Source organism: Artemia franciscana, chromosome 6 (genome assembly GCF_032884065.1).
Source record: "Artemia franciscana chromosome 6, ASM3288406v1, whole genome shotgun sequence".
NCBI classification, from domain to species: Eukaryota; Metazoa; Arthropoda; class Branchiopoda; order Anostraca; family Artemiidae; genus Artemia; species Artemia franciscana.
Window position 1 is genome coordinate 13,491,339 of NC_088868.1, and position 25,875 is coordinate 13,517,213.

General features: G+C 34.8%; 1 protein-coding gene across 1 annotated transcript in view; it reads left to right on the forward strand.

The window, feature by feature from the left end:
- The first annotated feature begins 1,724 nt into the window (after window positions 1-1,724).
- The window catches only part of LOC136028072 (tectonic-like complex member MKS1), a 56,151-nt gene continuing 32,000 nt past the window's right edge, over window positions 1,725-25,875 (forward strand). Inside the window, exons 1-4 of the mRNA XM_065705677.1 lie at window positions 1,725-1,760; window positions 4,996-5,088; window positions 10,437-10,575; window positions 12,917-13,122. Coding sequence (XP_065561749.1) covers window positions 1,741-1,760; window positions 4,996-5,088; window positions 10,437-10,575; window positions 12,917-13,122 — 458 coding nt within the window. The 5' untranslated portion in view covers window positions 1,725-1,740. The remainder of the gene's footprint in view (window positions 1,761-4,995; window positions 5,089-10,436; window positions 10,576-12,916; window positions 13,123-25,875) is intronic.

Genomic DNA, 25,875 nt, shown 5'->3' on the forward strand with positions numbered 1-25,875 from the left:
TCAAGCTTTTCGATTAGGTGCCAAATAGCCTTCATTGCAAAAGGTTATAATCCTGAAAGACAAAATTCTGCTTGATGCATCCCAATAATCTCAGCTAAATTTCAAAAAGCGATTATTAAAGATCGTTTGCTAATGTTTGATTATTCACCATCGATGATGGAGCATTCAATTATTTGATATTCTTCTTTGTGTGTTTTGTTTTTGTGTCCCTGCGTTTGGGAGGGCCTCCCACGCCCCTTCCTCCCGATATTTAGTTATTTACTTATCTTTGTTACTTCTCTTTTGTGTTTTTTCCATTTTGTTTGTTTTTTTTTGCCGTGTTAATTTTTGGAATTGTTAGCATGATGAGATGTTGATGTTTTTTCTATGGCTGTGTACTGTCCCAGCCTTATGAGCTCTGCTCTCTTTTGTGACATGATATTCTTTTTGTATTTTTCTGGTTGAATAAATAAATTTGATGATTGATTGATTGATTGAGGAAAAAAATGAACATGCATCCATGATCTTTCTTCTGGTAAAAATACGACACTCTATGTTTTCGGGGATGGGGGTTGGAACTTCTACAGCAGACTTCTCTGATATGTTGAATCTGACTATGTGATTTCATTAGGATTGCTTGACTCTTTTGGAGGTATTTTCCCCCTTTTTTGAAAATAAGGCAAATTTTATCAGGCTCGTAGCTTCTGTGAGTAATATCAAAATTAATGAATTTTATATATTTGGAATAAGCATAAAAAGTCAATTCCCTTGATCCAATAGTTGTTAATAAAATTCGAATTTCTTAGAATTTCGGTTACTATTTGGCCAAGTCACTCCTTACTTAGAGCTCATTACTACGAACTGTTTGATAGATAGCAGGTTTCATATTTCAGTCGATCTTTCTTACCTCTCATTAGTGGATCTTCCTAGTACTTGTGAAGTGTCTGTTGCAGCTAAAAAGGCTGGAAAAGGAAATCTAATAATGGAGCATGAACTGAGATCTCCTGGTGACCTAAATTTTGGAATACCTACCAATTTCAATTTTTGATACAAATCAGATCCAGTTCTCATTATACGCCCAGTTTTTTTGAGAGACATTGTCCAAGGAGGATTTTGAGTAGTCGTATCAGTAATCGGATTTCAAAGAATAAAAAGTAGGAAAAAAAGCTTTGATCCTACTCTCAAGGGCTATAAGGAAGCAAAATATAATATGATTAAGTCAAACTGTAATTATATTTGTGCTTTAAACTTTAATTACAATCTTACTTTAAATTTAAATATAATAGCTGACAATTGTACCTATTTTGGAGTTTAACTGAGACCGAACGAAATGTAGGATGTCCTTGGAAGGGTGGGAAGAAGCGCATAAGGAAGTATTAAAACTAAGTAGAAAATTTATGAGAGGGAGTAAGGACTGAAGATAGGAACAGTGATTTGTGCGGCTATAATGGCCTCAAACATCTTTGTGCTGCATTTACTTGGAGGTAGTAACACCAGTGCTTTAAGCAATATTATTTTACTTGAGGGGAAAGAATCAAAACAATTAGTGTCAAGTTTAACTTTTACTTCTAATAATTCTCGTTCTGGCAAATAAGTTTTGACCTATGACAAACTGAGCCCACAACTAATCAAATAGAAAAGTTTTTACTTTTTATCTTCACTTTCCACTGCTTTAAACAATTTGTGCAATATAGATGGCAGTGTTTTTTTGTATTTATTCATGTTTCCATAGTGAGAAACCATGAAAGAAGTTTTCGAGCTATGGATGCGTTTAGGATAAGGTAAATTGTTTGGTTTGATATTTCAATATATTGAACATAAAATCTTTTTTGCAGCGATTAACTAAAACAACGATGCAACAAAGTCAGAAATACCTTATTTGAAAAATTGAGAGACTAGTGAACTCCTATACCGATTTTGGATCCAAAGAGGCCAGACAAGGGTACATAAGAATTGACTGTAGTTTTAGCGTTAACAAACATAAGAATATAACTTAAAAACAACTAAAACTGATACTAATGAGTAAATAAACTCCAAGTGATCAGAAGCTATTACCAAACAATGAGCTCAAACTTAAAAACTACTACTACTAATGCTAATAACTCACTGCAGCACCAAGCCGCCTGAGGCCAACACAGCTATGCACGCTCCTCCTCCAACCTAACCTATTCAAGCCCTCCCTCTTTAAACCCTCCCAGGATCTTCCCATTTCCTTTAGATCTTTATTCATGACATCCTCCTACCCCAGACGAGGACGACCTGCTTTCCGTGTAGCACCAGGCGGTTGGCCAAAAAGAACAATCTTCGGCAATCTGTCATCCTTCATCCACAGAACGTGGCCTAGCCATCTCAACCTTTCTTTCAATATAGCCCTAAAAAGCGGGATTGAACCACATTTTTCGTATAACCTACTGTTTGAAATACTGTCAGGCAGCCGGGTACCCAGAACAATCCGTAGCCATTTTCTCTGGAAAACATCTAGTAAACTTTCGTCCGCTTTTCGGAGCGCCCATGCTTCAGAGCCATATTCCTTTGGAAGAATCAGGATGACCGTGATTATGACCATCTCCCCCTATCCCTCACTGTTACCCTTAATGCTACTGCTGAAAAGAACCTTCGTCCTAATTCTAGAAAATGGATTTCTAAAAGAGAATGGAACAAAGCTGACTGGCCTCTTTATTTTTCTACGCTTGTTAGCCTTCTATCAACCATTAAAGTCCCTTTTAATTTGTTGTGTACAAGTGTTGGATCCCCACAAGCCAGAATTCAGCTTAATATTTATTATAGCCACATTGTACCGTGCTCAAAGAGGTCTGAAGAGGTAGCTGTTCCCCTATGTCGCTTTCGAGCCCAAACAAGAAGTTCAATTTGGAAGAATGACCAAGAGCTCAAAACTATAAAAGATCGGGCTACATTGTGGCTAAAAATGTGGATAGCTTGCGGCTGCCCTTTAAGGGGTAATGTTTTCGATATTAAACAAAGAACAAAGCTTGATTTTAAACGCTATCTTCGAAGAATCAGGTATAATGGTGCACAATTTCTTAAGACTCCTAGCCAGTGGAAAAAAGTGATTAATGTCGCGAAGTTCGATAGATCGCCTACGGCCTATCGCCTATGAGCCTGTTCTTCCAAACTTTTTTTAACTGTGAAAAAAGACCCTGAGCCTTAGATATTCTACTTTTAAAATTTTCACTGTTCCCACCGTCTTTACCAATAAAATGTAAAAAAACAAGTTTCTATAACTGCAAGTAAAGAGCGACATTAAATTTTAAAAAGAACATAAATCATTCCGTATATGAAAGGGGTTGTCCCCTCCTCAATGCCCCACTCCTTACGCTAAAGTTTGACTCTTTTTCACAACTCTATTTTTTAAAACATTAAAAACTTTAGCGTAAAGAGCGAACCGTTGAGGAGGGGACAACCTCTTTAATATATGGAATAATTTGTGGTCGTTTTAAGTTTTAATGTAGCTCCTTACTTGCAGTAATAAAAACTTGTTTTTTTTAATTTCTGAACGTTTTTGAATTAATAAATGTTTTGATTTTGGCTCACCGCATATGAATAGTTAAAACCAAATTGGCATATTAATTTTTAAAGCAATGTATTGTGGAATGTGGATGAGATGAACAGCCTTATTTACGTAATAATTTCTGTTATTTTTAGGTTTTAATGCTGCTCCTTACTTCCAGCTGAAGATTTTTTTTTTGTATTGTTTCTCATTGTTTTTTCACTACCCAACGTTACCTTTTCATCTTCACTTATTCCTAGCCTTACTGACTTAGTCCTCTTAACATTAATTTTCAAACCTATTCTAGCACCATGAACTCGCACACCTCTAAACATTCATTCATTTTGCACACACTTTCATCTAATATGCTTAAATTATCAGCATAATCTAAGTCCAGGAAATTTTTTCCTCCTCGTTTGATTCCATGGTCTCCAATTGCCTTTCCTGTGCTCCTTAAGACGAAGCTCATCAAAATGATCCATATAAAGGGGGATGAAACACAACCTTGCTTAACTCCTGATTTATTACAAAACCAGTTATTCTCGTACATATTATTCTCGTGCATAGCACAAATCACTTTAATGTATTTGTCTGGTATACCATATAAGGATAAGACCTTTGCTAAAGCTCTTCTATCTACAGAGTCGAACGCTTGCTCATAATCGATAAAACTGAGGACCAAAGGTGTTTGACAACGAATGGACTTCTCAATTATTAACCTAAGAGTGAAAACTTGGTCGACACTTTCTCTACCTTTTCTACAACACCTCTAAGTCTAAAAAGTATCATATTACTAAGTAATTTGTTACTTACAGAGACCAGATTAATGCCTCGATAATTACGACACCCACTCTTGTCACCTTTCTTATACAGTGGTTTAATTAAGGTTTTCCTAGAGTTATTAGGTACTTCCCCTTTTTCAAAAATCATATTCATTATACAAAATCAAACTTACAAAAACCACTAAAAATAAGTGTATTGATGTCGCCCCCTCAAAAAATCTTAACGAATAAGGTGTCAGTTGCAGGATGCAAAAACAAAACATACTATGAAAAGCTGTAATTTTGCATTATAACAGTGAAACAAGATTAAATAGAACCCATAATTTTCCTAAAATAAAATAATGTGTTAGCTTAATCCAAGTGTTTTAAAACAGAATTTCTTTATTAAAAACCTTATTTTCTTGGTTAACGTCATATCCTCACCGAATGTTACAATTTTTCGACTTCATCTATTTTCATTCTCTTGAGGGGGGAGGGTGGGACAATTTTTGTCCTACCTACCAGTGGGATTCTTTACAGTTATTATTAATGCCATCACCAAAATAAACTTAAAAATAGCTATTAGAAATTTATCGTTAAAGATTCAAAGCTTGTCTTTCTGTCTGAGGCTTGTTCTTAACACAAATTTGACCAATGATCCTGTAGTGGAAAAGTAGCCGTCGCCCCTCCTCTACCCCAATGGTATCAATATTTGTTTCCATATTACTTGTTAATTTTATTTTGCAGAGTTTCAGTCCGAATATGGAAGAAAGATGCCGGTATTTTAAAGTTGGTGCGGGAGATTATTGCTAAGTTCAAATGGCAGCAAAAGAAGTTCAGGTAGGTTATGCAAAAGCTGGTCACTTTAGGGTATTAATTCTTAAGTTTAAATAACTATTATAAATACTGCACATCAAAATTTGAAGCATGTAACACAGAAAGCAGTTGGTAAGAGTTAATATAAATATTGTTGACTCAGTTGCAAATTTCGTAAAATATTGGTAAGATATATTACTAGTTCCATTGTTTATCGCCAACTAAGAAGTGAGAGAATTTGTCCTCAAGAATTTGTTTTATTCAGGTTTGTCGTACCCGAATAATACTATAGTCAAACTTATGGACAAAAACTCAAGCTTCGAAGGACTGCAGTGCCAGTTATCCTCTGCGTATATAGCAACGAAGACCACACTGTCTTTCCATAATAAACCCAAGCAAGAAGTAGAAACAGCAGGAATTTCTTTTAAGACAGTGGAAACTTAACCCTAAATGATATTTCGACCCTATATCCAAGGGCCGTCCTCAGTAAAACAAATGAGAATATAAAAGAAGCTCACATTAAAATACAACTGTTAAGACTAACTTTTTTTCGTTTTAGCTAGGTCATGCTCAAGTTTCTGTTGTAATTTTATAATTAAATAATCAGACAGATGACTGAAAGCATATTTTGCCTAAAACTGAAAAGACCGAATCTTCCAACAACTGTTGCCCTATTTCTATACTGAATTAAATAAAAAAAACAAGTTTTTTTTTTAAATGAAAGTAAGGAGCAACATTAAAAATTAAACGAACAGAAATTACTCCGTATTTGAAAGGGGCTTTTCCTCCTCAACGCTCCGCTCTTTACGCTAAAGTTTGACTCTTTCTCTTAACTCTATTTTTTAAAACAGTAAGAAACTTTAGCGTAAAGAGCGGGGCGTTGAGGAGGAAAAGCCCCTTTCATATACGGATTAATTTCTGTTCGTTTTAAGTTTTAATACTGCTCCTTACTTTCATTTAAAAAAACTTTTTTTTTATTTAATTTCTGGGCGTTTTTGAATTAATGCATGTTTTGATCTTGGCTCTCCACACATAAATAATTAAAACGAAATTTGCATATTTATTAATTGCAATTAATCGGAAGATTTTGAGACAAAAGGAGCGAGGGAGGAGGCCTAGTTGCCCTCCAAGTTTTTGGTTACTTAAAAAAGCAACTAGAACTTTTAATTTTTTACTAACGTTTTCATTGGTAAAAAATATACGTAACTTACGAATTAACTTACGTAACGACCTTCTATATTCGTATGTTTTTATTGCGTATATGAGGGGGTTCAACCCTCTTCGATACATCGCTCTTTACACTAAAGCTTACATTTTGTCCCAATTCCTTAAGAATGACCTCTGAATCACAAAGGCCGTAGAATAAATAGTTGGAATTACTAAAAATACTTTAGCGTAAAGAGTGAGGTATAAAGAGGAGGTAAACCCTTCATATGCGTAATGATTTTTGTTCGTTTTAAGTTTTAATGCTGCTCCTTACTTTCAGTAGAAAAAAACTTTTCATATTTACTTTTTCATTGTTTTTTCAAATAATGCTAGAAAATCCTGCGCCCCCTTAATTGAAATTATCTTCCACCATGAGAAATTTTTCAATGGAAATATCCTCCCACATAACCCCCCTCCCCTCAACTTTCCCCCCTAAACAATAAAAAATCCCCTGAAAACGTCTGTACACTTCCCAGTAACCATTACTATATGTAAACACAGGTCAAAGTTTGTGACTTGCAGCCCCTCCCACTGGGACTGCGGGGGAGTAAGTCCCCTAAAGACATAGTTATTAGGTTTTTCGACTATGGCGAATAAAATAACTATCTCAGAATTTTGATCCGGTGACTTTTGGGAAAAGTGAGCGTGGGAGGGGGCCTAGGTACCCTCCAATTTTTTGGTAACTTAAAAAGGGCACCAGAAGTTTTAATTTCCGTTATAATGAGCCCTGTCGCGACATTCTAGGACCAGTCAGTCGATACGACACCCCTGGGGAAAAAACAACAAAAAAACAAACAAATAAACACAGTTCGTTACCACGAACTGTTTGATGTAGCAAAATATAAGACGCCAAAACATTAACTTAAAATACCCAAGCTCAAGTCACTCTTAATATAGACTTTTCAAACTAAGTTCATACCAATTCAATTTTCCACTTCTGTGGCACAAGTATGACAATAAAGTAAACGAAAAACACGAGTTATTCGAAAACTCATTTTACACACTTATGTGGCTATAGTGAAGCTTGGGTATTAGTGTTTAAATAAAATGCTGTAAAACACTTTAATATGGAAGAGGTAAAACTCAGAAAATATACGAATACACCATCGTCTTATAAAGGAAACAAAGAAGAATACAGACGAAATACCTCAAAAGTATTATTTTACGTTCCCAATTGTATTTGCCAGATATTGACTGAAAGTAATGTGAATCCTTTAAATTCAGCTAAAATTGATAAGAAAATCACTGATTTTTTGCAATATTTAGGAATAATCTTTAGCGCAAAATTATATTATAAGAAGGTGGACTTATGAAGTCCACGGCCTAAAGTGGACTTAATGAAGCATTGAAATATGCTCGATCAGAAAAATGAAAATTTTGCTTAGGCTAGGAAGAAAGCTCAATCATGGTTACAGCAGCAGCTTCAACCTAGATAAGAGCGAGGAACGGCCAAAAGTAACCAAAAATTTAAACACGCGTTTAACAAAATTTTCAAAAAAGATCCAAAAAAACTTTCAGTAAATCTCTTCCAGCTATTTCCAAAATGGGCTAATTTCAGAGGAATAATAAAAAAATAGTAAAATTTGGGGTTTATTGGGGGGAGGGAGGGGGTGGCTCATGGGTCTAAAGAAAACTGGATATTTGCCTCATGTTTATGTTCATATTTTTCTGCAAAATGCGTAAATTTTTCTAAAACGCGTCAATTAAATCAATTGTTCTCGAAATAAGTAACTTTCTCAGTGGTCAAAGACTTGTGTGCATTTTCAACATGAACCCTTATGCTTAGGAAGTATCCCCATGAATAGTTAGTAGGACCTCTGTGCATCGAAATCTGTGAACTTATTAAATCAACAGTCATCTTATTCGATTGATCTGTCACTCAAATATGTAAAGTGTAAACAGTAAAGACGAAAAATTTGACCTGTGAGCGGTTCTTATTCCAGTACGCGATTTTAGTACAATCCAACGTAATATAAATAACAGATGATTAGTGTTTATTTAAAAAGCTGGTGGAATACTTGTACGTCCTCAAATTATCTGGTCGCCAAAACGTTATCTGAAGATCATAATGAATGTATATAATTTTAGAAAATCCTTATTGCTCTCAGAAAAGACGCACAACAAGGAACTGTTTTTTGGACGTAGCTTTTCAGGGAAAAATTCAAAGAAAGATAAACACTAGTGAATCATATGAAAATCATATTTTTTTACAATTTATGGGCCCAAACGTATTTATGGCAGAGGTTATTCTCTGAGGACATGTACTAAAAGAAGTGAATGCAACTCATGTCTATTCATTGTCCACTATTTAAAGAGGATTGTCTTAATCCTCTAAAAAATTATAACAATAAGAAATTTTGGTAGTCACAAAACTACAGAAGCACGAAAAGGCTTAGGAGGGAGGCGAAGGGCCATGACCTATTAAGAGGAACTACAGATAATCATGAAATAGAATCGACGGGACTGCAATGGGTTACGGAAAGATTGGGAGATACTGAATTTCGGAAAGATTGAAGAAATTTGGGAAGGAAACTGAGACTGGTTTTATCAACTCAAAGGAGGATTTAATCTTTTATGAAGGGGAGGAATCCCTTGGGGAAGATCCCCCGCGTGAAGACGTGAAAGACTGACAATTGCCTCAATGCACAACTGGGGGGAGGGGCAAGTTGTGCCCCCCAGTCTTCAATTGATGTCGCCGCTTCTTCTTCATTATAATTGTCTTAAGGTCACTATTAATTAATTGTCCACAATCCACTATTTATAGAGGATACATGTTTAGTTGTTTCCATTATGTTGATTGTTTATTCCTGTGTTCAATCCCTATGTTAGTTATCCCCAACAATTACAAGCTCCCTGTTAGGATATATGACCATTTGTTGTTCTGTTGTATCCTGTCAAGTCAATAAGTTCATTCATTCATTCAGGAGAGTTTTGATATGGTTTGTCTGTCTATATTCTCAAGTGATAAATTCAATAATGTCAGTATTTTATGCGGCTAAGCCTCCTTTTTTAAAGGACTGGAAAAATCTTCTTTTTGTAATCATCCAAAACATTAGGATCCATTTTGCTACATTTTGGGTAACATTAAAAAGAAGGATGAAACCAAAATGTCACTCCTACAAAAAAATATATATGAACAAAATTGTGTTTCATTTAACTTATAATGTCCTGTGGTGTTTGTTTACTACTGGTCAACTTTAAAAGAAAATTTACAATCGTTAAATGGACTTCAAACCTGACTTGATGTCATTTGGATTCAATTTAATTTGAATTTGATGTCATTTTTGATGTCATTTGGATGCAATTTGACTCAATTTAACAGTAGCACATTATCAACAAAATACTAGTGTGGATAAGCAAGTAGAAAATTTAATGGCAACTGCCGTTATTTAGTGTTTGTCAGGATATGTCCCTTACGCTGTTGCAACGTTAGGCAAGACTAAATAGGACCGTAATCGCCCAAAAACGTGGTACAATGAAGAAGGCAAACAGTTTATCGAATAATTTGCAATTATTAAATAATTACAATAATTCCAAATAGTCAATGTAGTTTCAGCATACTATTCCAAAATAGTATAGGAGCCAAGTTACTCGAAAATCATTTGAACCATGTCTGATTTGTGATGATTACCATCATTTAGTATTTATTGGGATAGCCTTTCATGGAGCTGCAACAGTAAGCAACACTAAATAGCAACACAATTCACCCAACGATTTAGTAGCCAATAAATTCCCAAATAATTTACATAATTGATCCAGTCGCAAATAATTCCAATAATTCTGAATAGCCAAAATAATTGCAACATCATTCAAAAAGCAGCAAAACACAACAGAGAAGCCAAATTATTCGAAAGCCGTTTAAATTACACCTGATTTTTCAAAGCTAGTGTATTTTCAGCCAAGAAATTCAAATTATACGAGTTTAACACATTTTCCAAAAACCCTTTCAAGGATCTTTGGACATTCTTGGACAGGCTTCGAAAATAAATGTCCATTTGCAGAGGAATAGCTCGAACAACATGAACATATGTTTCACCAAATATCACAGGTGCAATCACAATCTGCACCATGGATCAATCACAATCTGCACCATGGTGTAATCACAATCTGCACCATGGTGCACAGCTCCTTATTTAATTTAATCATTTGTGTCATTTCCATTTTAGCAAGCTGGATCTGCAAGGAGTCCATTCGAAAAAAGTGCCTCTGTACTCCAGACGAGAATCAGAATTGAATGGAATAGATTATGTATCGTCTCCAATTTTCACCTATATTAACTCAGATTCTTATGCTGTTAAAAATGAGGTGAGCTACTTCGGCTGCTGAATTTTAATATTCAACCTTTATTTTTTCATTTTATTTTTTCAGGTCTTCAGTAAAATTAAATACAAAAGTAGGATTAGTTAAAAAGTTTTTCTAATGAAAATAAAGGGCAAAGTTTAAGCTTAAAACGGGCAAAAATTTTGCTTTGCACCTTATGCAACTTATTTCTGAAAAATGTTTTAAATGAATTGACTCTTGATATTTTCCAATATTTGTCGAATTTTTAAATACTAGCTATTTACTGAAAACACGAAACCAGCACGACAAAACAAGATTTGGAGCAGAAAAACATTTAAGTAGCCAGCATAAAACAAAAGACCGTTTACAAAGCTCTCGCAGTCTTTTAAATGCCAGAAAATTATTAAGTTTTATTTCGCAATTTTAATTCTCTAAATATCTTAAGCAAGTTTAGTTTAAGTAAAACGTTAGTTTTTTCAGAATTCTACAAACATAGGAAAACATCAAGTGAGTTTATTTGAAAGTTTTTCAAAAATGTATTGCATAAATTACAAAGAAGTAATTTTGTTCGTTATAACTTTCAACTTCGCTCTTTATTTCCATCAGAAGAACTTTGTTTCTTAGAAATGTTCTTTTTTTTAGTTTTTTAGATTTAGAAGTGTACAAAACAAATCTTACAAATTTTTTTTTCCCAACTTAGGTGTAAAACTGAAGAAGTCGATGTGAGATTTTGTTTAAATAGGCATTAAACACGGGTTTTGATTTACATCTCTCTTAAACTTTGCCTTTAGAAAAAAAATGCATGTTTTTCACATGAAGAGTACTTAGAGTATATTATCCTTGGCATTGTTGAGGAGATGTAGATAAAAACTCCAATTATGATAAGCAACGCAATACTGCTACCTAAGTAAAGAACGATATTAGCATAATGTATTATTTACTTTATTATTATTTTTTGGTTTGTTTTATACCAGGGCACTTCGTATAAAAGGAGCTGTCGTAGAAACTTCAAAAAGAACTCATTCAATTGGAAATTGCGAGGGCTAGTGCCCTTTTTATTATGCAAAAGTGATTGGAGGGCAATCATCCCCCCTTACATCCATCATTTACCCAAACACATCCAATTAAATTTCGAGATAGCAATTTTTTTAAACGTAGTTAAAAGATCCTGAAATTATGTCTTTGAGGATGACAACCCCCTCCCCCCACAGCCCTTCAGTGGGCCTTTTGAACAGGAACAGAGTAAAAAAACGCACAAGTGCAAGATTCTTGCACAATTTGTATAAGAAATTGTAATTCAAACATTGGATCCTCTAGATTTATGCCCCCTCCCCAACAAAAAACAAAACAAAAAACAAACGAGAACATCATAATGGTTAGCGCAAGAAAAGGAATTTATTTTTGAGATCATTATGAAGTCTGCTAAAAAGCAATAAAATCAAACGTGAATGGTGTTGTCTATTTGATTGTAAGGATTGGGCCTTAACATACAGATAAGACATTTACCTTTTGAAATTCAAATTTTATCTCTAACATTAAAGAGGGTAGGAAAAACAAGCGAAAAAAACTCATTCTCATCTCTTCGGAACAAAATTCTAAGGTCACACGCGTCACACAGTAAGTACATAGCGTTACATAGTCATCAAGTTGATTATAAAATCTTAGACAAAAATATAGCTAGTTGTTATTTGTTTTCTCCTGTTCCACATTTGCTTTACATTTTTCTATGTTAATAGAACCCCCTTTGCCAAAAGAGGATAAGAGGTATATTTGTGTATATTTCCTTTCTTCTAACTAGCAAATTCTTTATTCTGCAGACTAGCAGAATTGTGACTGCTCCATGATTAATTGAGAAAATTCATAGCAAATTAAACGGCTTACCTATAATTACAAAAAAAAATTCTCAGCCGAAAGTGAGGAGCATCACTAAAACTTATACGAGCAGAAATTATTCCACATTTAAGAGGGGATGCTCCTACTGAATACCCTGGTCTTTACACTAAAGTTATTTTTTTAGCTTTTAAGAGAGTTTTTTATACTAATTAATAGGCTCCTGTGTTTCAGGAATCGTTGTTAAGGAATTGGGACATAGGGTCAAATTTACAGTATTTTAAACATCAGATTTAGTTTCGTTTTCTCATCTACTGATTTTCAGTATATTTCACAAAAGATTTTACCACACTGAATACGCAGGTAAAAGTGTAATATCATAAAAACTGTACTGATAAGTATAACCAGCCGTCAGAGGGTCTATTACCCCCTTTAATTCTTTCTACTAGATCTAAGTGTCTAGGACTGTGTACTTTGTAACCTTGAAGGTGAGTAAACTATTTGTCTTGTGAGTAATATATCCCCTACTTTTTAGATCGAAAAATACAGGGCTAAACAAAAAGACCAAAAGCTTCCCTGCCTGGTGAAGAAAGTAATTAAAGCAAGAAAAATGACTCGTTTTCAGTTGTCTGATGGAAAGAAACATTCTGATCCGGGTACACTTTTGTCGACAGACGTGACCGCATATGACCGTTTGCGTTGCATCATGTCAGAAGTCATGTATGTAATGCTAGATCTTAGGTAGGTATTTGTATATATATCAGGTCAGGCCTATGCAAGGGTTAAGGCCTAACGCAAGGGTTAAGGTCAAGCTCAACAGTTTTTTTTTCAAATGAAAATATAAATCTTAGATAATCAAAATACTCAATCCTTTCATGGTCGCCAAGAACCCCAGTATTAATATTTTAAAAATAATACGCAGAGTGGTCAATGCTCCTACTGTCAGACACAAACTTACCTCTCATTTTCGCTATAATTCTATCCAATTCTAAATTTTCATATTTTTTTTTTATTTATAACTTAACTTCATTTTATTCAAATAAATATTAAACTGTTTAGTAACCAGATTATAATTTCATAATTCATTTGTGATTCTAATAGATAATTTGTCACCTTTTTCATAAATAACGCAAGAAAGCTTCTACCTCTCAGCTTGTTTGGGACCAGCTTCCATATCTTCCCACATGTTATATTCGGAACAAAATCTGATCCTACAGTCGGATTATATGCAAGTTTTATGATGGCCGCTTATGCAAATTGTGCTAGTGAGAGATATGTCTGAATAATGTATTACATAAAGTTGACAGCTCACTAGCTAAACACTTAAGCACAAAACTCAAGCATGACAGTGGATAGAGTGACTTAAGTGACAAATACTCTTAATTTCTTAGAGCTAATAGCAAACGAGTTTCATCAATCAGGCTCAGTTATCGCAGGTGAGAATTGAAGGTGGATTGCCAGAGTAATGTACAATGCTGTAAATGGGACTTTATAAGAGCGTGGTTCAACAGGATACGTGTTTTCTTCTACAAGGTGTTCTGAAGTTTTTTCATGATTCCAAGATTTCGGGATAGCTTCAGTTCTGCTGCTGAGACATGATACGGGAATGACAGGTTCTCATCAAAGAGGACTCCCAAGCAGTTTGCGAAACACTTTTCTGATCGACTAATAAGACCCTTGGATGTTTGGATACTATATATCTCCTGATGGATAATCCCACTTTGGGAAAACAGTAAAACATAAGATTTTTCAGCATTAATAACAAGCCAGTTAGCACTTCTCACAATCCTTAAGAACTTCTCACAATTTTTACACGAGCTTAATCTTGTCGTTTTCACAGCAGCCAAGCTTAGAATCCTAGGTGAAAGCTACAAGCTCATTATCGTAATATTTGGGCTGAAGAAAATCTTCATCATAGCATAGATTATAGCAGTGAAGATTTGTCCATACCAGGTACAACATTCAACACAGATCATTAACGTAGATCAGAAACAGCAGCGGTCCTAATATTGACCCCTGGGGGACACCACAGTTGACAAGTAAATTGTTTTCTGGATCTTCTCCCATTTAAATTTCCAAATAAGATCTGAACCAATCCATAACGTCGAATCTTATCCCTACATGCTGCAGTTTTACGAAAAGAATTGAATGGTACATACTATAAAATGCTTTACAGATATCAAGTTGAACCGCTACAGGTAGTAGGCCAGAATCTTTGTGTATTGTTTACCCATAAGCTCACCTCTATTAGTGCATCTTAGGTGGACTGCCCTCGTCTGAACCAAAACATCTTTTCCTATCCAGAAACTTGAATTTTCTGCTGCTACAGGAGTTTTTCAAAAGCTATCTAAAAAACTGGAAGAACAAAAGTAGGTGGAAAGGGAATGAACAGGGAAATAGAATCTGGAATTAGGCGGAATAACTTGAGAACATCCTTTGTGTAGCGGAATTAACCAAGCTTTCTGTAGCATTTCTGGGAACACACCCTTCTGAAAAGACAAATTTATCAAATAAATAAGAGAATCTATGACTGATGGCAGCTTTTAACACCTTAGTGTGTATTCGGTAGAAACCAGTAGCTGAATTACCTCTTAGATTTCGTAAGAATAGGATGGTTTCAGATGGAGAGACAGGTGCAAGTGCCTGTGAGTACTTTCTGTGAGTGTTAGAGAAAATTTGTTCATTGAATCTACTATTTATGGTATTTAACCCAAGGTTTGATTTCTCTTGGGTAGATCCTCTGACTCGTACACAGTTTCGAATTTTGAACATGTGTAATAAATCCTAATTAGTTGATATCTATCTATTACACTAATTTTAAGCGTAGCAATTATTAATTTGTAACAAATTTCTTATGAGCGGTTCGTCATAATGTTTCTAAGGTTTCTAAGGTTTTTCTAAGGTGATTTTTTACTTGTTGCACTGGTATTGAAGCAAACAATTTTTAATCTAACGAAAAACCGTTGCAAATCAATTTCGTGACTAATCTAGGTCACAAGTTATGTAATCCCAGTAAATTACTAAGACATAAAGTAATGAGAACCACAAACTATCTCTCTGAGAACCAGGGAACAAAATTCCATATCCCTTCTAGATTTCTTGGAAATAAATTTGAAAAAGAAGATCTTTAATGCCAAGTCCCGGTTGCTTGGGTTATTTTCTGACATTTTTGATTCAATGCCCTTTTGTATTTTAATCAAATAATACTACAAAAAGCACGCAAGATGATACGAAATTTCTTGCAACATTTCTGCAAAATCTCTGCAACAAAATGCTTCATTCAGTTAGAAATAATAACATATGAATTTTCGTATGTCATAATTTTTTTTCCTAGACTTATAATTATTATTAGAATTAGACTAGAATTATTTCTTCCTGTGCGGATAGACAGGTCTTGATCGTCTTAGAACAGCAGCTGACATTGTTTTTCTAAATATAATTTTTTTTCTGGGACATATTCTGAAGTATTGATTTCGCGAACCCCTTCCTTTTTTATCTGATTAAATGTCATAGCTTTGAAGTTAAACTTTTAAGAAATCAAGTAACTTTGAATAATGATGCAACTTCATATTATTTCTTTGAGAACTTAGACAAAATTTCTGCATCTCTGATAACTTTTGGGAAGTAATAGCCTAATTTAAATCCTCATTTTGAAACACACGGAAGTTCCAAATGGTATATCTAGAAAATAATTAGGTATAATTAGAAAATTTTTATATTACATTTTAGACTTTTAATCCTATGAAAAGTAGACAAGAAGACATGTGTTTTTCTATATCTAAAGATGAACTGCTACTAAGAAATATTTTCTATAGTTCACGAATTGATTTCCTTGACATACTAGAGGTAACTTCTTTTCTAGACAAGATATAATTTTTTTAAAGCAGATAAAGAAATATAGATCTTCTGAGAGCACTAGTTTGCGTTGATTCTCCATAAATAGAATTCCTTTTGTGACTTATTTTATTTTGAAACTTTTTCGTTTCGAATCCCTACATTTTATCTAATTAAAATACTTTAGGTTCAAAGCTTAACTTTTTAGAAAATAAATAGCATTGGATACTAAATTCACTAAATAATGTCTCTTCTGCAACCTAAGCAACATTCTGTGTGCCTGATAAATTTTACCAGCAATAATTATTTTAAAACAGAAATTGTGATCTTTTCTTCTTTTAAAATCTCTGATTTTGTGTTCATTATATTTTAGACGTCTATTGCAACGAAAGATAAGCAAGAAGACATGCATTCTTCATATTAAAAAACACTTCTGAAATATTTTTCATATTACCGTAACGCTTCTGAAAATGTGAAACAGGAACATACACATAGTTACATGTGTTTCTCCAAAACTGTGACCCATGGGTCTTAGCGAGTGCAACCTCCCCAAGGGGCTTGACATCGGAGGTTTAGTTTTGGTTATTGAAGCCAAAACAATAATAAATCATAATAGATTTCTTGACCGGATAGCTTTTTATTATGGGCTTAAAGAATCCAATATGAACCATTTCATAATTGATAATGAGCTCTATATTTCCGAATTTTTCGACGGGGTTTGGCACTACATTTCTTGACAAAATACTTAATAACCTTTTAAGGGAGTTTATGAGAGTGAACTGTTATCTAAAAGATTTTTTTTCTGCAACACTGTGCCCAGATTTGGTAGGTGAACAAAATATATGGCTAAAAATTAGCCTCATTTATTTTTCTTTCACAGCATGGACTCTGAACTGCCTTTGAAGTAGAGCACACACTACTTGGAAAAAATCTCTTTATCAAACAGTTTGTGGTAACGAACTGTAGTAAGGAGCGACCCGGCTCAATAGTAACCGAAACACTAAAAAAAGGGCATTTTGATACCAATAGTTACATAAAAAAATCGCATTTTAATGCTAATTTTAAATATATAAGTTTCATCAAGATCAGTTATACCCATCAAAAGTTACGAGCCCGAGAATATTTGCCTCATTTTAGAAAAAAGGGTAAACACCCCCTAAAAGTAATATAATCTTAACGAAAATCCCACCATCAGATTCAGCGTATCAGAGAACCTCATTGTAGAAGTTCCAAACTCCTATCTACAAAAATGTGGAATTTCGTGTTTTTGCCAGAAGATAGATCACGGATGCGTGTTTATTTGTTTTTTTTTGTTTTTTTTTCCAGGGGTGATCGTATCGACTGATTGGTCCTAGAATGTCGCAAGAGGGCTCATTCTAACGGAAATTAAAAGATCTAGTGCTCTTTATAAGTGACCAAAAAAATTGGAGGGCACTTCCACGCTACTTTTTCCCAAAAGTCACCGGACCAAAATTCTGAGATAGCCATTTTATTCACCATGGTCGAAAAGCTTAATAATTATGTCTTTAGAGACGACTTACTCCCCGCAGTCCCCGTGGGAGGGGCTAAAAGTTACAAACTTTGACCTGTGTTTACATATAGTAATGTTCACTGGGAAGTTTACAGACTTTGTCAGGGGGATTTTTCGGTTTAGGGGGGAGAGTTGACGGGGGGGGGGGGTACGTGGGAGGATATTTCCATGGAGAAATTTCAACTATTTATTATACGGCCTTTGTGATTTAGAGGTCATTCTTAAGGAATTGGGACAAAATCTAAGCTTTTTTGTAAAGAGCGAGGTATCGACGAGGGTTGAACCCCCGCATATACACAATAAAACACAAGAATATAGAGGTTCGTTACGTAAGTTAATTCATAAATTACTTATATTTTTTACCAATGAAAACGTTTGTAAAAAATAAAAAAATCTAGTTGCTTTTTTAAGTAATCAAAAACTTGTAGGGCAACCAGGCCTCCTCCCTCGCTCCTTTTTTCTCAAAATCTTTCAATTAATTGATTGCAAATTTCGTTTAATTATTTATGTGTGGAGAGCCAAGATCAAAACATGCATTAATTCAAAAACGTCCAGAAATTAAATAAAAAACAAGTTTTTTAAAATGAAAGTAAGGAGAAACATTAAAACTTAAAACAAAAAGAAATTACTCCGTATATGAAAGGGGCTTTTTCTCCTCAACGCCCAGCTCCTTACGCTAAAGTTTCTTACTGTTTTAAAAATAGAGTTAAGAGAAAGAGTCAAACTTTAGCGTAAAGAGCTGAGCGTTGAGGAGGAAAAGCCCCTTTCATATACGGAGTAATTTCTGTTCGTTTTAAGTTTTATTGTTGCTCCTTACTTTCATTTTAAAAAACTTGTTTTTTTTATTTAATTTTTACAAAAGATAATTCACTGATAACTTCGACGGCTTATCGTCAGGATCTTTTTGTTATACGATCTTACTCTTTTATGGGGTCATGCTAATGGGGTCGTACTACCCCTGATAATAGTGGTCTCTTAAAAATTCTGATTGGTTTTAGTGTGATATTGCATGGACACTTCACTTCCTGATTTATCGGCAGAACTTTCACGTATCGACAAATCGCTTATCTCTGTATATAATAAGGTTCATTCATAAGCAATCAAGGGTAGAGACGAAATAAAAAAAAATGCTCCACTATCTAAGGCCCGGAACTATGGGCACCCATAAGGAGGGGCAGGGGGTACCAGTCTCCCCTCGCCGGATAGCGCTGCCTTATATTTTTATATTTGTGTTTTTAGATTTCCATTATCAACATTGGAAGTGCCGATTAGATCAGGTAGCCCCACCCTATCATTCAGCATATGGGCGCCAATGCCCGGAACACACAATGTTTGAAAAGGCAGCTTTTAAAGGAAGCTTGTGAAAAAGACACATTTTTGCTGCAAAATAAATTATGTACAGTTCAGTATTCAGTAACTATAACTGAACATTATAGTTCCTATAAATCATTATAGTTCCTATAATGTTCAGTTTATTCAGTATTTGTTTTTGCAACGACTGAGTCCGCAGATTAGTCTTAGCTCGTTTTTGTACTGATTCAGATTTTGGGTTTTCCTTCTAAACAGGTCGGGTGAATTTTATAATATATCAAGTAATGAATCATTTATTTTGCAGCAAAAATGTGTCTTTTTCATAAGCTTCCTTTAAAAGCTGCCTTTTCAAACATTGTGTGTTCCGGGCATTGGCGCCCATATGCTGAATGATAGGGTGGGGCTACCTGATCTAATCGGCACTTCCAATGTTGATAATGGAAATCTAAAAACACAAATATAAAAATATAAGGCAGCGCTATCCGGCGAGGGGAGACTGGTACCCCCTGCCCCTCCTTATGGGTGCCCATAGTTCCGGGCCTTAGATAGTGGAGCATTTTTTTTTATTTCGTCTCTACCCTTGATTGCTTATGAATGAACCTTATTATATACAGAGATAAGCGATTTGTCGATACGTGAAAGTTCTGCCGATAAATCAGGAAGTGAAGTCTCCATGCAATATCACACTAAAGTCAATCAGAATTTTTAAGAGACCACTATTATCAGGGGTAGTACGACCCCATTAGCATGACCCCATAAAAGAGTAAGATCGTATAACAAAAAGATCCTGACGATAAGTCGTCGAAATTATCAGTGAATTATCTTTTGTAAAAATTAAATAAAAAAAACATGTTTTTTAAAATGAAAGTAAGGAGCAACAATAAAACTTAAAACGAACAGAAATTACTCCGTATATGCAAGGGGCTTTTCCTCCTCAACGCTCCGCTCTTTACGCGAAGGTTTGACTCTTTCTCTTAACTCTATTTTTAAAACAGTAAGAAACTTTAGCGTAAAGAGCTGGGCGTTGAGGAGGAAAAGCCCCTTTCATGTACGGAGTAATTTCTTTTCGTTTTAAGTTTTAATGTTTCTCCTTACTTTCATTTTAAAAAACTTGTTTTTTTTATTTAATTTCTGGACGTTTTTGAATTAATGCATGTTTTGATCTTGGCTCTCCACACATATATAATTAAACGAAATTTGCATATTAATTAATTGAAATTAATTGGAAGATTTTGAGAAAAAAGGAGCGAGGGAGGAGGGCTAGTTGCCCTCCAAGTTTTTGATTACTTAAAAAAGCAACTAGATTTTTTTATTTTTTACAAACGTTTTTATTGGTAAAAAATATATGTAACTTACGAATTAACTTACGTAACGAACCTCTATATTCTTATGTTTTTATTGCGTATATGCGGGGGTTCAACCCTCGTCGATACCTCGCTCTTTACACAAAAGCTTAGATTTTGTCCCAATTCCTTAAGAATGACCTCTAAATCACAAAGGCCGTATAATAAATAGTTGAAATTTCTCCATGGAAATATCCTCCCACGTACCCCCCCACCCCCTCAACTCTCCCCCCTAAACCGAAAAATCACCCTGACAAAGTCTATACACTTCCCAGTAAACATTACTATATGTAAACACAGGTCAAAGTTTGTAACTTTTAGCCCCTCCCACGGGGACTGCGGGGAGTAAGTCGTCCCTAAAGACATAGTTATTAAGCTTTTCGACTATGGTGAATAAAATGGCTATCTCAGAATTTTGATCTGGTGACTTTTGGGAAAAAGTAGCGTGGAGGTGCCCTCCAATTTTTTTGGTCACTTATAAAGGGCACTAGAAATTTTAATTTCCGTTAGAATGAGCCCTCTTGCGACATTCTAGGATCAATTAGTCGATACGATCACCCGTGGGAAAAAAACAAACAAAAAAAAAAACAAATAAACACGCATCCGTGATCTATCTTCTGGCAAAAATACGAAATTCCACATTTTTGTAGATAGGAGTTTGAAACTTCTACAATGAGATTCTCTGATACGTTGAATCTGATGGTGGGATTTTCGTTAAGATTCTATTACTTTTAGGGGGTGTTTCCCCCTATTTTCTAAAATGAGGCAAATTTTCTCGGGCTCGTAACTTTTGAAGGGTATAACTGATCTTGATAAAATATTTTCCGTCCACAAAAGTTCGAACATTAAAAACTTGTGAGTTCCCAAAGACTGCAACGCCTTCAAGGGAGAGCTGAAAATACGCAACCTTTTTGGTGTCATATGTTTTAGCTTATTTTTCGCTGAATTCTCACCCATGTTTCTTTTTTTTTAATTTGACATTCGCTTCAAATTAACAAGCAAATGAATTTTTGAAACAAAACTTGAAACAAAAAGAATTTGCTTATATATGAGTGGGGGCTGCCCTTTCCTCAATCCTTGCTCTTTACGCTAAAGTTAAATCTTTAAGTTCATTAAGGGTATTTCTCATTCAAATTAATTTAATTAAACAGCCCTTGTGTTTGAGCAGTCTTTCCTAAAAAATTGTGACAAAAAGACAAATTTTATCGTAAAGAGCAAGGGTTGTGGAAGGTTCCCCTTGATATACAGAATAATTCCTGTTTGTTTTACGTTTTAATGTTGCTCCTTATTTTCAGCCGAAATAAAATACTTTTGTTGAAAGTGTAATTTCCGATCTTTTTTTAAATCATGCCAGGAGATCTCCTTCCCTCCCACCGTGTAGACATTTCCCCTGGAAAATTACAATGGAAAACGTGGCGAGGAGGAATATCCTCCTCACTATATATTCTCCCTGTGGAAAATTTCCCCCTCCCTAAGAAATTATTCATATATTCCGATAGCAAACACTAGATATGGCGGAGTTTATGTTAGACAGAAGAAGGTGTTCGTGGATGACAAGATTAAAGCAATTTTGAATTCACATGGAATGTGAACATTTTTCAATGGAAAAGGGGATATGGTAGGAATAGGCGAGTGAGAGAGGTGTCCAAATAGATATATTCTATTTTAGTCGACCAGGAAATTCGGAAGTGGGAGTGCCTGATCAGATGGTATGATTCTCGTTATGTATTCTAGGGTGAACAGGGTTATTCGTGTAGGTATAACCTACCGTGAGAGTGTTATGTTATAACTTCGTTTTTTGTGTGCTTGTATTAGTCTTTTTGAATGGTTTTCTGTGCTTTAATGGTTTTGACGGAAAGTTTAAGTTGAATCCTTTAACTATATTTTTATGTTGTTAATTTTATTTGTATATTTTTTTTTTTTGGGGGGGGGGCATAGCCCTGTTTTCTTAGGTGTCAATATACTATACTACACTGTACTATATTATGTGCAAAATGGGAAAATTGCGTAGCTAATAGCACGTCCCCAAAGGACTAAGGGGTTCTAAATGTCGTTCCTAAAGATATAACGTAGTGATCACCCTCCATGTCCTATGACACCCAGAGCCGATACTCCTTTCTTCCCTTAATGAATTAAGTTAACCAGCAATTCCCATACGCAAGTCACGGATGCATGTTACGTAATAGAAAATGTTTTCTAAGATACGCAGGCGAATTTTACGTTATAGGTAATGTTTACTTTTGCTTGTTATGCAATAGGGTTTGATTGTGACGTAATAGTGTATTGTTTACTTTTGATTGTGATGTAATCTTACGTGACTTGCTAGATTTACTAAGAATGACGCAATCTCACGTGATAGGCAAGAATTCAGGGGCCTGTGGGGAAATCCCCGGTTGTAACTAAGGAGGTTACACACGTGGGTGTTAGGTAATGATTGTGCACTCGTGGGTGTCACGTAATGATAGTGTACACATGGGTGTTACGTAGTGACGGTGTACACGTGAGATGTTACATAATACTTTAAGAGATTTCATTTTCTTCGGGATTTCTTTTTTTCAAAGCATTTTTTTAAGGATTTAATTTCCTTTTTAGACGTTTTTTTCTAAAAAGATCTTTTGTATTAACTAAAGATTTTTTGTCCATATCAGGATTTGAATAGGATTCCCCCTCAATGAGATAGAGTGGGTGCTAACCCACTGGACCATGAAACCCTTTTTAATATTTTCGTTTGGACAATAAATTCTACTTGATAGATTATCGCATGCAGGGAGAATGCAATTCGCGCATACTAGAATGATTAAGATATTGATTGCGTTTTCCCATATAATTGCAAAAACTGAAATGCAGGATGGAATATCGATTGCTGAAATTTACTTACATTTGAAGTAGACCTGTTTGTTAAGTAATACTTTAGAGGATGTTATCAGATAACATTGCGGCTTGTTCTTAGGGCATTTTCTTAACTAATAGAGTCTTTTTCACACATATGACATTTACATTTTTCGGGCATTTTCCTGCAAAAATATTCGTTTACGCTGGAATTGATAATTTAAGTATAATAAAAGAAATCCTCATTAGTGTTTCTTCCGATGAATCCTTGCAATTGAGGTCAGTGTGGCACAATGTATCAGCCCACCTATGACACGCTCCTGACGCAAATTATCATACCTAAGTGTGTTTCAACTTGTATTCTCTCAAAAAATCAACTTATAAAATAAAAATAACAACTGCTTTATTTGAAAAGCGGAAACTTGCCATTTCGTTGCTAGACTGCAATGTTCTGTGGTAATTAGAAGCCTCTGACACTCAACGGCTGACATTTGACACCCTCTAGCAAGCATTATCATATATATTACATTTTTTGGGCATTTTTCTGCAAAAAAATTCACTTACACTATTAAAAACCATTTAAACTTAATTAAAAAAGTCCCCATTAGCTTTTTTTCTGATGATTCCTAGCAGTTGAGACCAGCGTGGTACAATGTACCAGCCTCTTGATGACACCTTTCTTATGCACATTACCACACCTAAAGGTTTTTTCAACATTTTACCCCCGAAAATAAATTTATAAACTAAAAAAACCACCATTGTTTTTATTTGAACCGAGAAAACTCGCCATTCCAGTGTTAGATTAAGATGTTCCATGGCTATTCCCAGCCTATGACACTCAATGAATGATAACGGTACCCTCAAGCAAACATTATCAAGACATTTTTCGGGCATTTTCCCGTAAAAATATTCGTTTACAATAGACTCAAATGTTCAAACTTAATGAAAAAATCCCCATTAGCGTTTCTTCTAATAACTCCGAGCAACTGAGGCCAGCATGCCACAATGCACCAGCCCATCCCCTCTTGATGACACCCTTCTGGTGCACTTCATCACACCTATGGGTTTTCAACCTTTTATCCACAACAATAAATATATAAACTGAAAGATGACCATTGTTTTTATTTAAACTTGTTTCGTGCTGATTCTTGTTCGTGAAACTTGTACATTGATTTTGCTCTTCGTGAAACTACTACATGGATATTTGTCCTCATTAAACTGAATATGTCCATGGAACTTGTCGCGTGCTGAGCTTTGTTCGTAAGGCTCGTTGCGTGTTGATTTTTCTTTGTTAAACTTTTTATATGTTGATTTTTCTTCTTGTGAAACTGATTATGTTCTTGGAGCTTGTTGCATGCTGGTTTTGCTGAATTTTGTTCTTGAAACTTGTTGCATGTTGATTTTCTCGTCGTGTAACTTGTATATTGATTTTGCTGCCCATAAAACTGATTTTGTTCATGGAACTTGTTTCTTGCTGATTTTTATTTGTTGAATTTGTCCTGTGATGATTTTTATTCGTGAATCTTTCTGCATCTTGATGTTTCTATTCGTGAAACTTGTACATTGATTTTCCTCCTCTTGAAATAGATTTTATTCATGGAGATCGTTGCGTGTTCATTTGGTTCCTGGAACTTGCCACGTGCTGATTTTTGTTCGTAAAACTGGTTGCATTTTGATTTTTCTTTTTAAAAGTTGAACATTGCTTTTTATCATCATGAAACTGATTTCGTTCTTGGAACTTGTTTCGTGCTGTATTTGTTCGTAAAACCTGTTGCATATTGTTTTTTCTTCCTGCGCGTTTTCTTATCATGGAACTTGTTGCTTGCTGCTTTTTGCTCGTGAAACTTGTTGCATGTTGATTTTTTTCTTCGTGAAACTTGTACATTATTTTTTCTCCTCGTGAAACTGCTTTTGTTCATGGAATTTGTTGCGTTCTAATTTTTTGTGGAACAAGTTGCGTGGTGTGTTTTGTTCGTGAAACTTATTGCATATTTTTTTTCTCCTTGTAAAACTGATTTTATTCTTAGTAGTTGCTGGGTGCTGATTCTTCTATGTGGAACTTGTTGTGTGCTGATTTTTTTTATGAGACTTGTTGCAAGTTGATTTTTCTCTTCTTGAAACTTGTACACTGATGTTTCTCCTCGTGAAATTGATTTTATTCATAGAACTTGTTGGGTGCTGAATTTTGTTTGTGGAAATTGTCTCGTGCTGATTTTTTTACTTGTTGCAAGTTTATTTTTCGCATTTTGAAACTTGTCCATTGAATTTTCTCCTAATGAAACTAATTTTGTTTATGAAACTTGTTGCGTGGTGACATTTGTTCGTGTAACTTATTTCGTACTGATTTTTTGTTTGTGAAACTTATTGCATTTTGATATTTCTCTTCGTAGGACTTGAATATCGATCTTTCTCCTTGTGGAAGTGGTTTTGCTCATGGAACCTGGTGCGTGCTAATTTTTTGTTCATTGGACTTATTGTATGCTTATTTTGGTTCGTGAAACTTGTTATATGTTGATTTTACTACCAATGAAACTTGTACATTTATTTTTCTCATCGTGAAACTGATTTTGTTCGTGGAACTTGTTGCGTGTTGATTTTATTTATGAAACTTGCTGCATGCTGATTTTTGTTCGTGAAACTTGTTTT